General features: G+C 63.5%; 1 protein-coding gene across 1 annotated transcript; it reads left to right on the top strand.

The window, feature by feature from the left end:
- Positions 1-212: 212 nt before the first annotated feature.
- On the top strand, positions 213-8,664 carry FKBP1A (FKBP prolyl isomerase 1A; the record flags this gene model as incomplete). Its single annotated transcript, XM_082007206.1, has 5 exons — positions 213-249; positions 356-403; positions 6,616-6,728; positions 7,498-7,650; positions 8,635-8,664. The coding sequence occupies 4 exons, from the start codon at positions 213-215 to the stop codon at positions 7,624-7,626; spliced, it is 327 nt and encodes a 108-aa protein (XP_081863332.1). The 3' UTR covers positions 7,627-7,650; positions 8,635-8,664.
- Between the last annotated feature and the right edge of the window lie 3,913 nt (positions 8,665-12,577).

Genomic DNA, 12,577 nt, shown 5'->3' with positions numbered 1-12,577 from the left:
CCAAGATGGCGGCCGGGGCCGGGCAGGAAGGAGGCTGGAGCGGGAGGGGTGGTGAGCGCGGAAGATGGCGGCGGCCGGGGGCGGGGCCCGTCTAGGCGGCGGGCGGGCGGGCTCTATGGCGGCGCGGCGGCCGAGGCTGCGCACACGTGGCCCCTCCTCTCTCGGGCTGCGGGCGCAGCGGGTGCGCGAGCGGCACCGGCACCGGCACCGGCATGGGCGTGCATGTGGAGACCATCGCCCCCGGCGACGGTGAGCCGCGCCGTGCCCTCTCCTCTTCCTCCCTTCCCTTTCCCGCCAGACCGGTCCTGGTCCCGGTCCCGGTGCCGGTGGGTTGACGGTGCGTGTCTCCCCGCAGGGCGGACGTTCCCCAAGCGCGGCCAGACCTGCGTGGTGCACTACACGGGTGAGTGCTGCCCGCCGCAGGGCCCGCCGGGTGGGGCTGCCCCGGTGGCCGGCGGGGACCCCGGACCCGGCCCGTGTGGGCGGCCCGCCCGGGCCGCGGCGCTCCCCGGGGGAGCCAGAGGGGCTCGGCCCGCCCCGGGGGGCAGGAGGGCTTTCGCGGGGGGGGGGGAGAGGAAGTGTTCGGCTGTGCTGGGGTGGGGCAGGGGGTCCTGGCTGTGCCCCGTGGGGACGGGGGAGGCCCCGGTGGTCCCTGTGGGGGTCCCAGGGCAGCAGAGGCCCGTGGGCCTTGGAGCGGCCCAGCCGAAGGCCCCCACGCTGGGTGCTCCCGCGGGCCGCTGGCGTGTCCCTGGCTGGCGGCCAGTCACCCCCCGGGAGCTTCGGGGTCTGCTGCGTCGGAGCAGGGTCCCCCCTGCCAGAGATCCCTGCTGCAGCCCCCTCCCCGGCGCCGTCCCTGCTGTCTCGGCCCCTTCTCCCTTAGGGACAGGTGACACCAGGGGTGGCCGTGGGACAGACCCAGACCGACAGCCCACCCCAGGACGCTTTTAGGGCTGGGCAGTGTGGGGCACCGGTCGTGCAGGGGGACCCCGGTGTGGGTAACTTGGGGTGCCGTTTGGGGTTCGGGCGTAGTTATTTCAATGAGGGGCTGCCCTGACAGTCGGGGAGGGTCGTACTCTGCACGCTGTCCTCCAGCAGCCTTCTGCGAGCTCGGTGGGAAAGAAACCAACCTTGGGACCCCAAAACATGCTTTAGGGGACACCCCGGGCATCTCTTCTCCCCCTCAGCTGCCCTTCAAACAGCTCCAGCTGAGCATGGTGGCTCCTGTGCTCTGGGATAAAAACAAGTCGACCCATTTGTGGCTGTTTCTGTTAATCACCAAGTCCCTTTCCTGCCCCAGCACTTTCCGCCATTCCCTCGCCCATGGCGGGGGGCTGAGGGTGCCTGTCTCTGCAGAGTGGGGCCTGGGCAGCCCAGCCTGCCGGGAGGGCTCGGTGAGTATCCAGCCCATCTACTGCTCCTCCATGTCCTTCCCGTTCCCTTGTCAGGAGGCAGAGGAAGCTGCTCGGTCTGCCCTGGCCGCCCCGTTTCCTCCGCCGGTGGAAGAACAAAGGGAGGCTGGCAGGCAGTCAAGTGGCTCCCGGTGGGCCAGCCCTGCCGCCTGCCAGCCCTCCCGGCGCCGACTCTCCCCTCCCGCAGCGCTGCCGGAGCTTCGCCGCTCTTCCTGGCTCCGGCCTCCACCCTGGCAGAGCTGCTTGTGGGTCACCAGCTTCCCGTCCCTACGTCCTGGCTCTTTGGGGAAAGCACTGTGTGGTGACTTGCTCCTGACGGACCCTCCCCAGCAGCAGTGATCCGCTGCGCATGGGAGCGGTTCTCTAATTTCCTTTTTTTGTTGTTGTTGTTGTTATTGTCTCCTTTTGGCCTTTATCCCCCCCACTTCCCTTAGCAGGCAGCTTCTGCCCCCCCGCCTAGGCAGGCAGCAGAAATCAAACACCTCTGGGCCCTGATACCATTTTTGTTGCTGAACGCTGCCCGCGTCAGCGCAGCTCCCCGCAGCCTGCCCTGCGAGAGGCCAGAGCGGGGCTTGGCTCTCGGGAAACCTTAGAAACCTTTGATTCCCCAGCCCCGCTAGAGTGCTTGCCGAGCCCGGAGCAGCACTGGGGATGGTGGCAGAGCACGGTGCGGGAAGGGCTGTGCTTCGAGGCTCCTTCCAGAGCTCCGTGTCAGCTCCGTCCCCGGCTGCATTTTGCTCCCACACAGAAACCCGCCGGCGCTGGGGAGATCCAGCCCGTGGTGTGCCACAACCGGCGCGCGGCAAATCAGCTCTCCCCGCGCTGGGTTCTGGATGCACAGTCATTCGGTTAAAAACCATTTTGGAAAAAAATCCAGTGAACCAAGGGTGAGGGGAGCTGGCTCAGTTTGCCATCCAACATCTACTGCTGCTTCTGCCAGGGCCCAAGCCCCTGCTCCGTGGGGCCTGGCCCCACCGAGAGCAGCCATTTCATCCCAGGGGCGAGGGACGGACAGACAGACGGCCCCGGTGCCGGAGGGCAGTGCTGGGGAAGGAGGTGGAGAGCGGAGCATCCTCTCGGACGCCTGCTTGGGCAATGCCAGTTGCTCATGCTGTGATTGTGGAGGTGGAGGCGTGGGGGGTGAGCTGGGGGAATTGGACCCTTTCTCCCTCCCTCGGCTCCCCACTCTTTGCAGGAGGTCGTGCCTGCAGCCTGTGGGGAGCAGGGGGACCGAAACAGCCTTTGATGTGAAATCTGCTACAAAGGGCTCTTAAAGAAACTAAATCAAGGATAACGTTCCCCGATGTGTTCAGGACTGCTCGCAGCAGCTGGCAGGGCACAGGAGGGCTGTGTAGGAGCAAGTCAACGGGGTTGGGGGCCAGCAGACCTGAGCCCCCCTGCGTCTGCCTACTGGGGTGGTAGCCAGGGCAAAGTGGGATGCTGTGCTGGCCCAGCTGGGGCTCCTGTCGTGCCCCAGAGCCCTGCTGGGGCTGGGAATCGTGCCCGCTGGGGGGTAGAGAGAGCTGGTGCAAGGGTGAGCTGCTGCCTGCTCGGAGGGATCTGCTGAGTGAGCGTGTGGGGGCTGCGGGGAACGTGGGGAGACCGCAGCCACCCCACCGTGCTTCTGGAGGGGAAATGGGGGCCAGGAGCAAGTCTGACTTGTCTTGGCCAAATGGCCTTGCCCGATTAGCAAAACGCACCCCACTTGTGTCTCAGAGGGAGGTGGGCTTGGAGCAGGGGGGTGGAAATGCTGGGAGGGACACTGGATAGAACTGACTTGCTTTGGCAGGGTAGGGCAGAGGGGACCACCGTCCTCCCCCAGCACCTGTGCGTTGCTGCGCAGGCTGGACACAGCCTCGGCTGCCGGCTCTTCCTCTTCTCTGCGCGGCACCTGGAGCGGTGATTTCCCCCCCGCTGCATCTAGGTGCTGCCACGCTCGCGCAGCACCAGCAAGCGCTCTGCGGTTGCGAGACGTTTGCTACCGAGGCGTGCGACTGGCAGTCGGTGAGTTGTGGGAGCTCAGCGCCTTCTTCCAAAGAGCCCCATCCCCAGCTGCGCCGGGGGTCCTCTCTCCTGCCGGGCCAGGGTGTAGGATGTGTGATGGGAAGTGCTGGTGCAGGCAGCTCTGGCCCTGGGATATAAAGCATCTGGCAGAGGTTGCTGCTGGAGGCAGGATTTAACCTCAGCTGGGCAGCCCCGTCCTGGTGCAGGGGTCGGAGCATGCCCTGCCCACTATCTGGGTATCCCAGGGCTTTCAGGAAGGGTTTCCCATCTTGTCCCTTCCTCTGGCTGGAGCAGAGGTGCCCACCCCACTGCTCTGGTTTCTCCCTGCCTCTCCTCGAGAAGCCGGCTCTGTGCAGGAGCCCCTGGGCAATGGCCGTGTTGAGGATCGGCTGCCCGGGCCAGCGGGGATGGAGGGGGCACGGGTGGGGCTCCACGTCCCGCTGGCAAAACCCGAACCTGCGGGTTTATCTCGGGGGCTGCCTCTGCCTGCCTGCTCCAGCGCCTCTCCCTCCCGCCTCTGCCTGCCCAGGGGGGACCGGAGCCAAGTGGCACGTTGCAGCCGGCGTCTCCTGGCTGTTGCCTGCCAAGTGTGGCAGAGACCTGGCAGGGCCACTCTGCCTGCCCATCCAGAGCTGGAGCCACCCGCTCCATCCCGTGGCTGCTGCAGCCCTGGCTGCAGGGCTCAGTGCTCTTTCTCGCTCCAGTTCCTCCAAGACCCCCCCCGGTGTCCATATCGCCCAGCTGAGACCTCCAGCAGGGTCAAATCTTTCACTTGGGGTGGGAGCCGGGGCAGGTGGGTGTCTGTAACCCGTCTCCATGGGCTCTGCTGTCCTCGTGGGGCCAGTGTTGGCCACGGGCAAGGAGCTCTGCTGGGGGCTGCGGTGAGCTGAGATGTGCCAGGGGCTGACTGCTGCTCCTGAGGCAACTGCTTTTGCCAGAGGATGTTTTGCCTCTGTAATAGCTTTAAGATCTCGTTATCACCTTGCTCGGGGGTGGCAGGGATGAGGAGATGGTTGCTCATACTTGTCCAGGGCTGGAGAAATCTCCTGGGAGCCTCATGGGCAGAGGAGGTGCCAGAGACGAGGACACTGTCTCTGAAGCATTGGAGCCTCTTTGTTTTCCCCACTGGCACAGTGCGGGGAGCGTGGCAGCCCCGTGCTGGGGAGCAGGGATGAGCTCCTGTGTGCGACCTGCACCTTCCTGGGCCGGGGGCAGCCTGAGTGATTGATCTCCTGAGCTCCTGCAACCAGCTTAGTCCATTAATCTCTCTCTCCTGCAGCCTGGGTGCTGCCAGCTCCAAATCGCTTCCCAAGGCTGGATTCAGACAGGTGAGCTCGGCGGAGGGGGCAGGCAGTGCCGTCCGCTCCTGCATGAGGTCTGCAGCTTCTCCTGTGCCGCTGACGGTGCCTTTACGTTCCCCTGGCCGGGGCATTAAACAAGATGCGCTTCTGCAGGCAGCGGGTGCCCCGCAGGCAGCCCGCGGGTCCCTGTTTGCCAGGACAAGGAGCGGGGTTGTGCTGCATGGTCCCCAGAGTTTTTCCTGTGCAGGTGCCTGGGGAGAAGGGTGGCAGACATGAGATGTCCCCTCTGTCCTTCTGCAGCCGCCCCAGCTTGTTGTGATGCCTGAGGGCTCAGAGCTGAGCGCAGGGTCAGCTCGTGTCGCTGCCTGTGCCAGCCGGCATGGCCTGCCCTGTGTCCCTGCTGCCAGCGTCCCCGCCGGGCGGGAGGAAGGCCAGCGGACGGGAGCGGGGAGCAGTGCCAGACGGGGCTGGAAGCAGCTTCAGCGTCAAGAGGTTTATCCTAGAAGGAGGAAATGAGAAAACTCCAGATTTACTATTCCAAAGTCCAGGGCTGCAGCCCGACTGGTTGAGCTGGTGCTGATGCTTGGAGCCCTAGAGGGGTGATTTTTCCTTTCTGTGAAATTAAAAGCTTAATTTCTCTCCGTGAGAGAAACATGGGGCTGCTGGCCCCCACCCCCGGCATCTTCCTGCAGTCCAGAGGTTTTGGTGCTCATTGCCCCTGCAAAGGTGATGTATTTTTCCCATTCCCTTCTTTCTGTTCAGTGCCTCCCTTCACCACAACTGCCCGCATCTGTGAGGTTTGCTCTGGCCACCGTCGCAGCTCAAACCAGGGCTGAGATGCCCCAACCCATCTTTTGCACAGATGCGTTTTCTCTTGCTCATGGGCAGTGCCCTGGTGAAGGGAAATCACTCTGCCCCATGCGTTGCTGGATGAGTTTGGTTTGTCAAGACTATAGAGCCATTTACAGCCAGGAAAACAGGTTTGGGAGCTGTTTTGGGAAGTAGAGAAGTGAGGGGCATTTGGAGGAGAGTTTAATATTGCTCTTACTGTAGAGGGCCCTGGCTGTGTTAATGTGGAGACGGAGTTGCTGCTCCTATAAGGCAGTTCCAGCTCCAAGATTCCCCAAGAAGGTCAGGCAGGGAGCAAGGGAGGGGAGGAAATTCCTCCTTTGCTCATGTTGGGGAGTTATATTTAGCCCTGGGGATATCAGCCTTGCTCAGCCCTCACCACGCAGTGTGTGCCGGGGCAACAAGGGCTGTCCTGGGCATGTGCATCCTGCGCTTGGTGCTGCCTCTCCCCGTTGTCGTTCCTGGGTACGGGAGCGATTTGCCTGAAGATCAGCGGGCTGTGGCTGGGCACGGGGAGGGCTGGAGGCCGGCAGCAGCTGAGATGGGGTACTGGAGCCCTGACTTGTGTTTTGGGTGCCTGAGGATGGAAACCTGACTGTGGCAAGGAGCGGGAGGTGTGTTTGCTGCTGGGATGGGAAGCGCCAGGCCTGATCCTGCTGCTTGCAAAATGGCTGGCAACGGTGCTGGGAAGTGGGGTAGGTTTTTTTCCCACCCCTCTGTCTGCTCCCCTTGTCTGTCCTCAGTCCGAGCCTAGAGGAGCACTTCTCTCTGGGTCAAAGCAGCCAGGAGCAATCGTGCCCTGCCCCAGAGGTGCTCCTGCCAGGCTGGATGCTGCCCCGGTGGGGTACTGGTGGGGTTTCCCCCCTGCCCCCAGTGCAGGTGTTTCCCCAGGGGAAAGGAGGCTGAGCTGAGAAACATCTTTGACTCAGTGCCATGTGAGCACACCCAGGGGTGACTGTCACCTGCTCAGGCTGCCAGGTCACAGCCTGTTTCACGCAGGCGTGCGTGGCTCTGTCCCTGTGTCACCATCGTCTTCCTCCCTCTCTCCCCAGGTATGCTGGAGGATGGGAAGAAGTTTGATTCCTCCCGCGACAGGAACAAGCCGTTCAAGTTCGTGATGGGGAAGCAGGAGGTGATCCGCGGCTGGGAGGAAGGAGTTGCTCAGGTGCCCGGTGCTTCTCCGCCTCGCGGTCTCCCTTGCAGAGCTGTGCAGAGCCATGCGCCCAGGGAGCTGCAGCGTGGGCAGAAATCACCGTGTGCAGCTTGTTCTCCATTTTATTTTATTTTTTTATTCCCCTGTGTTTTCCGCCCCTCCGCCCCCTCAGCGCTGGGAGGTGTGGGTGTGAATATCACCTTCTGCGTTGCCACCTGCCAGATGGCAGGAATGGAGCAGAGCCGGGTCCCAGGAACACCTACGGCACGTCGGTGACTCAGCGGTGACATTTCTCTACTGAGTCAGCTCTGAATGAACGCGGCGGGGAGCGCTTGGGCCTCCCGCTCTGAGCAGAGACGGCTCTGGGCTGCGAAGCCCACGCGGAGGGAGGGCTGGTGGGCATGGCGCGGCCTCGGCTCCCGCGTGCGTGATTGCGGCCAGCTCCGTGTGCTGCTGGGGATGCAGCACGAGGGTGCCAGTGCCTGTAGGGAATGGCCTGGCACTCCCTGCCTGTCCTAGAAAACACTTGCGTGAAGGGTATCTCAAGCTCTTCTCCTTTTCCAGCCCCTGCTCTCTGCATTTCCCTCCTGTTGTTCTTCCCATTCCTTTTCTGTCCCCTCTGGCTTGTCCAGCCTGGGTCCTTATGCTGGCCCAGTGTAGGGAAAGGAGTGGGGACGGGTCTGTGTCCCTCTTGGGGACAAGCCTGTATCTCTCTTGCTGTCACTCACCCAGTGATTGTGCCCATTTCCTGACATCCCTGTGTTTCTTTCCCTGCCCCCAGATGAGCGTTGGTCAGCGGGCAAAGATGACCATCTCCCCAGATTATGCCTACGGCTCTACTGGCCACCCAGGAATCATCCCACCAAACGCCACTCTAATTTTTGACGTGGAGCTCATGAAATTGGAATGACCTACCCCAGCACCCTGTCCTTGGGTAAGGAGGGGCTGCTGCCAGCGGCACGTGCTGGGGCTTAAGGCTAAGATGAGCTCGGGGCTCATCTTTTGTCTCAGGCTAGTGTGGGGAGGTGGGTGGAGGTGCCAGTGGGGGGTATGAGAAGGAGGGGGCAGGTTTCTGGCTGTGGGTAGAAGTTGCTCTCAGGAGGTTGGTGACCTGGGGCTTGCTATGGTGGTACGAACAGAGTTCCCAGCCCGGCAGAGCGGGTTCATGCCTTGGAGGCATTGCGGTGCCAGCTGCCCATGCCTCGGGTTGCCTATGTTGTGTTGCTGCACTGTGCGGCTCGGCTGCCCGCTTCCCCTCCTGCCTCTCTTGCTGCCGGTGTGTGGGTCCCGTGGCGCGGGCAGGATGGGGCTGTGCTCTGGGGGGTGTAGGTCCCACGGCACGGGCAGGATGGAGCTGTGCTCTGGGAGGTGTGGGTCCCGCGGCGCGGGCAGGATGGGGCTGTGCTCTGGGAGGTGTGGGTCCCGTGGCGCGGGCGGGACGGAGCTGTGCTCTGGGAGGTGTAGGTCCCACGGCGCGGGCAGGACGGAGCTGTGCTCTGGGAGGTGTAGGTCCCACGGTGCGGGCAGGATGGAGCTGTGCTCTGGGGGGTGTGGGTCCCGCGGCGCGGGCAGGACGGAGCTGTGCTCTGGGGGGTGTGGGTCCCGCGGCGCGGGCAGGACGGAGCTGTGCTCTGGGGGGTGTGGGTCCCGCGGCGTGGGCAGGATGGAGCTGTGCTCTGGGGGGTGTGGGTCCCGCGGCGCGGGCAGGATGGAGCTGTGCTCTGGGGGGTGTGGGTCCCGCGGCGCGGGCAGGATGGGGGGTGCTCCCCCTCCGTAATCGGGGTTGACTTCCGCTTTGAGCGGATGGTGCGGTTTGCGATGAGACCGCCGGTTTTGAGCACGCTCCCCCTCTGCCGGGTTTCCTCCGCAGGCAGCGGGCGGGCAGCTTCGTCACGCTGCCTCTCCTCTCTCCCGGCAGGTTTGGCACATGGAGGAATCCAGAATCTCAGCTTCAAGAAGAGTGCACATGACTTTGTACGGAGCTTTTCCTGATAGTCCACTACACTCATTGTATAACCTTACACCTTGATTGAATGCCTTTGGTCACTAAGCTTTGCGTCTGACTCTTCCTCCTTGTATCGTGTTTTTATGTCTTTTTAAACTATACGCCGTAAACCTCAACTCTTTTTGGGTCAAGTTCTTAATCTTATTTTTGTTCCAGATGTAGACTACGTTTTACCAGTAGCACGCAGACGGGCTGACCTTAGATAGGAGTCACTTGAACAAAAGGAAACCCGTTAGTTACTCGTTTTGGTGCAGATCTCTATGGTGTTTTCAAACCAGAAATTGCTGCTGCTGCAAAAGCCATAGCAGAGTGAGGCTGTCGAGGCTGAATGGATGTGGAGAGCAAAGTAGCGCTAGGAATGTGTGTAGGTACCCTGCCTGGAACCAGGGCAGCGAGGGAGCAGCGTGTCTTTGCTCCCTGGGGAGAGCGCAGCGACGCTGCGGGCACCGTGGGTTTGCCCCTGGGAAGGGGGGCTGCTGTGCCCCTGCTTCACTCTGCCATCTCACGGTGGACCTTCCCCCCCAGCCCGCTTTCAGATTTATGGCAATGGGTTTCCATCAGAGCTCCACCACACCCTGAAAATTCAGTAGCTTACATTGAGCTTGCTTTAAAGAAAAAGGAAAACAGCAGACAAACGGAAGGTGCTGTCAACAGGGGAGGTGGCAGGGCTGGTGGGGAGTCAGCCCAAAGAAAATGCCTCTGTCCCCTCTCTCCCCCCTGGAAAGGAAACATCAGACCCCAGTTGTCCTTGGTCTGAGCACACCTGACCGTTCTCTCCTGACACCTGATGCTGGTCATCGCCGCTTGTCTGGTCTCATACGATGCATAGCTTCCCTGCTGCTGTCCTATCTGCCCCCTCCCTCCACCCTGCCTAGTGATTTGGTAAGAGAAATTGCCACCGTTCACTTCCTTCTCCACCGCATAAAGGTATCAAGTTTTATTATTGCAATAAAAACGCTTTATGCTGGCTTTTCTCAACCCTGTGTCTTGGAGGTTTTTCCCTCGCCTGTCTGTTGCTCAGCACAGCGGGTGCCGTGCCGGCCTCGTGGGGTGCTGTGGGTGCTGTGCCAGGGTGCCGTGCTGGACTCGCGGGTGCTGTGGGTGCCGTGCTGGGCTCACGAGGTGCTGTGGCAGCAGGAAGGGCCAGCCTCTGGCTGTGCTGGCTGGCTTTGGCGTGAGGCTCGGGTGCTTGGCCCTGGGAGCACAGAGGGATGCCTGGGGCTTGCTGGCTCTGCGGGGAGGTGACGGTGGCGTGCTGGAATTTGCATAATTAATTGCCTTACCATAACCTGTTAAGCATTGCCCTCAGCCTCTCGCTGTTGCGGCTGTGACTTAGCCTGGACTGGGAGTGTGAAGGGCAGACGGTTGTGTGTTCCCAGGGTCCCTCCAGCTCCGGAGAAGCGTATCGATACGTCTCTGTGCATTTATTTCGGTCCTCTTTGGAGGAGGGACATTGCAACGTGTGCCATGGCACATCCAGCAGCCGGTATTTGCAGGCTGGATCACCACGGACCTGAAGAGCCTCTTGGGTTTTTTTCAGTGCCTTTCTTAGTGATCCCTCACCGCACCCGGTCGGCGGGGGTCCCTGAGCCTCCTGCTTCGGCTCTTCGCTGCCGCAGCTCAGACATTCGCCACCGGCGGCGGGTGAATGTTGCGTGGCTCGTGGCGTAGGCACCGCTCGGGCACCGCTGCACACCAGCGCCCGGCTCCTCTGCAAATGGCCTTTGCTCCATTTGCCGTGGTCGATAATGCGGTTGCGGTCGATAACTCAGCGCATCCCAGCGCTCGAGCGGGTTTGTTGTGAGCAAAGTTTGTGTTTAACGAGGACCATGGGGCAGGAGCAGCTCCGCTGCCGGGGCTGCATTTGGGAGCACCAGCGCTCGCGCGGGCTCGTGGGCTCGGGGCCACGCTGTGCAGATACCGGCGCTACCCAAAACTGCTACTGAACGGGGAGCTGCTGGGGTGCCAGCATCGTGCTCTGCCTGTCACTGCAACCGCTCCGAGCTGGAAACTCCAGCTGAGCTTGGGTTTCTCTTCCTGCAAAGCCTTTTGCTTTAATTATTAACCGGTGCCAGGCAGTGCTGTGGCTTCTGGCTGGAGATAAGGCAGGGCTGGGGGGAGCCCGGTGCCCACAGCTGCGCGCCCCCCCCCCCCCCAGCACACAGCCCCCTGCGGCGGCTTCCGCAGCACCCACAAGTGCGGATGGGGTGTGGGTCCTTCCAGCTCCGGTTTGGTGGGCTTGAGGGCAGGCACAGACCCCTCGGGAACCATCCTCCTCCGGCTGCCTAAGGATGTCTCCCTGCCCCTGGCTGTGTTTATCAGCAGTCGAGCCGCTCTCATCCCAGGCTGGTTGACGCGGCCGGGCACCATCGGGCTAAAAATAACACCAGTAAATAAAACGCTTCCTCCTGGCCTGGCACGCGGGAGCGGAGGCACAGGGAGCCGGGCCGTGCCCGGCTGCCGCTCCGTGGCGAGGCTGGCCCTGTGCCAGCACGGCCCTGGGCTGGTGCCACCGGCTCCAGGCCCGGCCGGCTGCCCGCAGGACGCTGCTGCCCGGCTCCTGGGGCCACAGTGGCCTGTGGCATCCCCGGCGTCGGCAGCGGGATGTCACACGTGGGTGCTGGCAGGCTGGATCCCAGGGAGACGCGGCGATGTCCCGCGGCAGCGGGGTGCCCGTGCCTGCCCCGTGCCCTGACTCGGCGAGCTCCATGCGAGCTGAGTTTTTCCACCCGCGGTGTCGGAACTCCCACGGGGCTGTCACGCCTGGCGCGTGCCCTGGGGCCGCCCGTGATGGCTGGAATGGTGTGGGACATGGCATCTCGGTCACGGCTGCGTCAGCCCCACGCGCCAGGGCAGCAAGGTGTCAGCGGGAGTCAGCCGCCCACGCAGGGCTGCTCGCAGTGGGGCACCCCACTTCACCCCCCCAGCAGCACCCTCGGTCCCTGGGCTGGCGCACCGAGCTGCCGCGGGGCCAAGCTGTGTGCCGGCGCCGGCGGGAGTGGTGATGCACCGGGAGGGCAGGCACAGCCCCGTCCCTGCTCCCCCAGGATGCCCGAACCCACAGAAGGCCGACCCACTCTCTGTCCCCATCCCCATCCCTGCGGTGCCAGGGCGCTGCGCAGCTTTGGCTTCACCTTCCTCTTCCTCACCTGTGCCCTGCCCGGCGGGGGTGGCGGTCAGCTGAGGCTGCCTGGCCCCTCCCTGGGCTGGGCACGGCTATAAAAGCCCGGGGCCAGGCAGAGCGTGGCACAGGGAGCCGGGAGCTGTTGGCAGGTGAGTCCGGGGGTGCCAGGGTTGGGCTCTGGGGCTCTGAGGATGCTGCTGCGGCCCCCGGGCTGCGTGCGGGATCCTGCCCACGGGGCTGGGAGCTGGGTCTGGATATGGCCCCTACGCCCCGAGTTTTGGACAATGCGTTTCAGGGCACGCGGTGCCGTGGGGCAGGGCTGGGTGGCACAGCTTTGCCGTGGGCACAGTGTGAGGCGCGTTGGGGGGCAGAGGGGACCGATGGGGGGCACAGGGGACTGCGAGGAGCAGTCGGAGGGGCTGTTCCCATGGGACATCCCACTCCGGTGTCTGGGTGATGCCGAAATGGCACCACTGGGCAGGTGGATGCGGGCAGCGGGACCCGCCACCAGCCGAGCGATGCCCGGGGTGCCCGTGCCCGGCTGCCCCCGTCTTGGCTCCCGGGAAATGGCGGAGGCGGTGGCCCCGGTGACGCGGCCCTGAGTCACGCCGGAGGCCCAGGGTGACAGCCCGTCTCCGGCACACGGAGCCAGGCACGTGGGCCGGGAGGGGTGCTCGGGGAGGGGCGCCCCATCCCTGAACCGCCTGGTCCCCGAACTGCCCCGTCCCCAGG

This window comes from Phaethon aethereus (assembly GCF_964289735.1).
Source record: "Phaethon aethereus genome assembly, chromosome: 16".
NCBI classification, from domain to species: domain Eukaryota; kingdom Metazoa; phylum Chordata; class Aves; order Phaethontiformes; family Phaethontidae; genus Phaethon; species Phaethon aethereus.
This window is presented reverse-complemented; position numbering and strand designations above follow the sequence as displayed.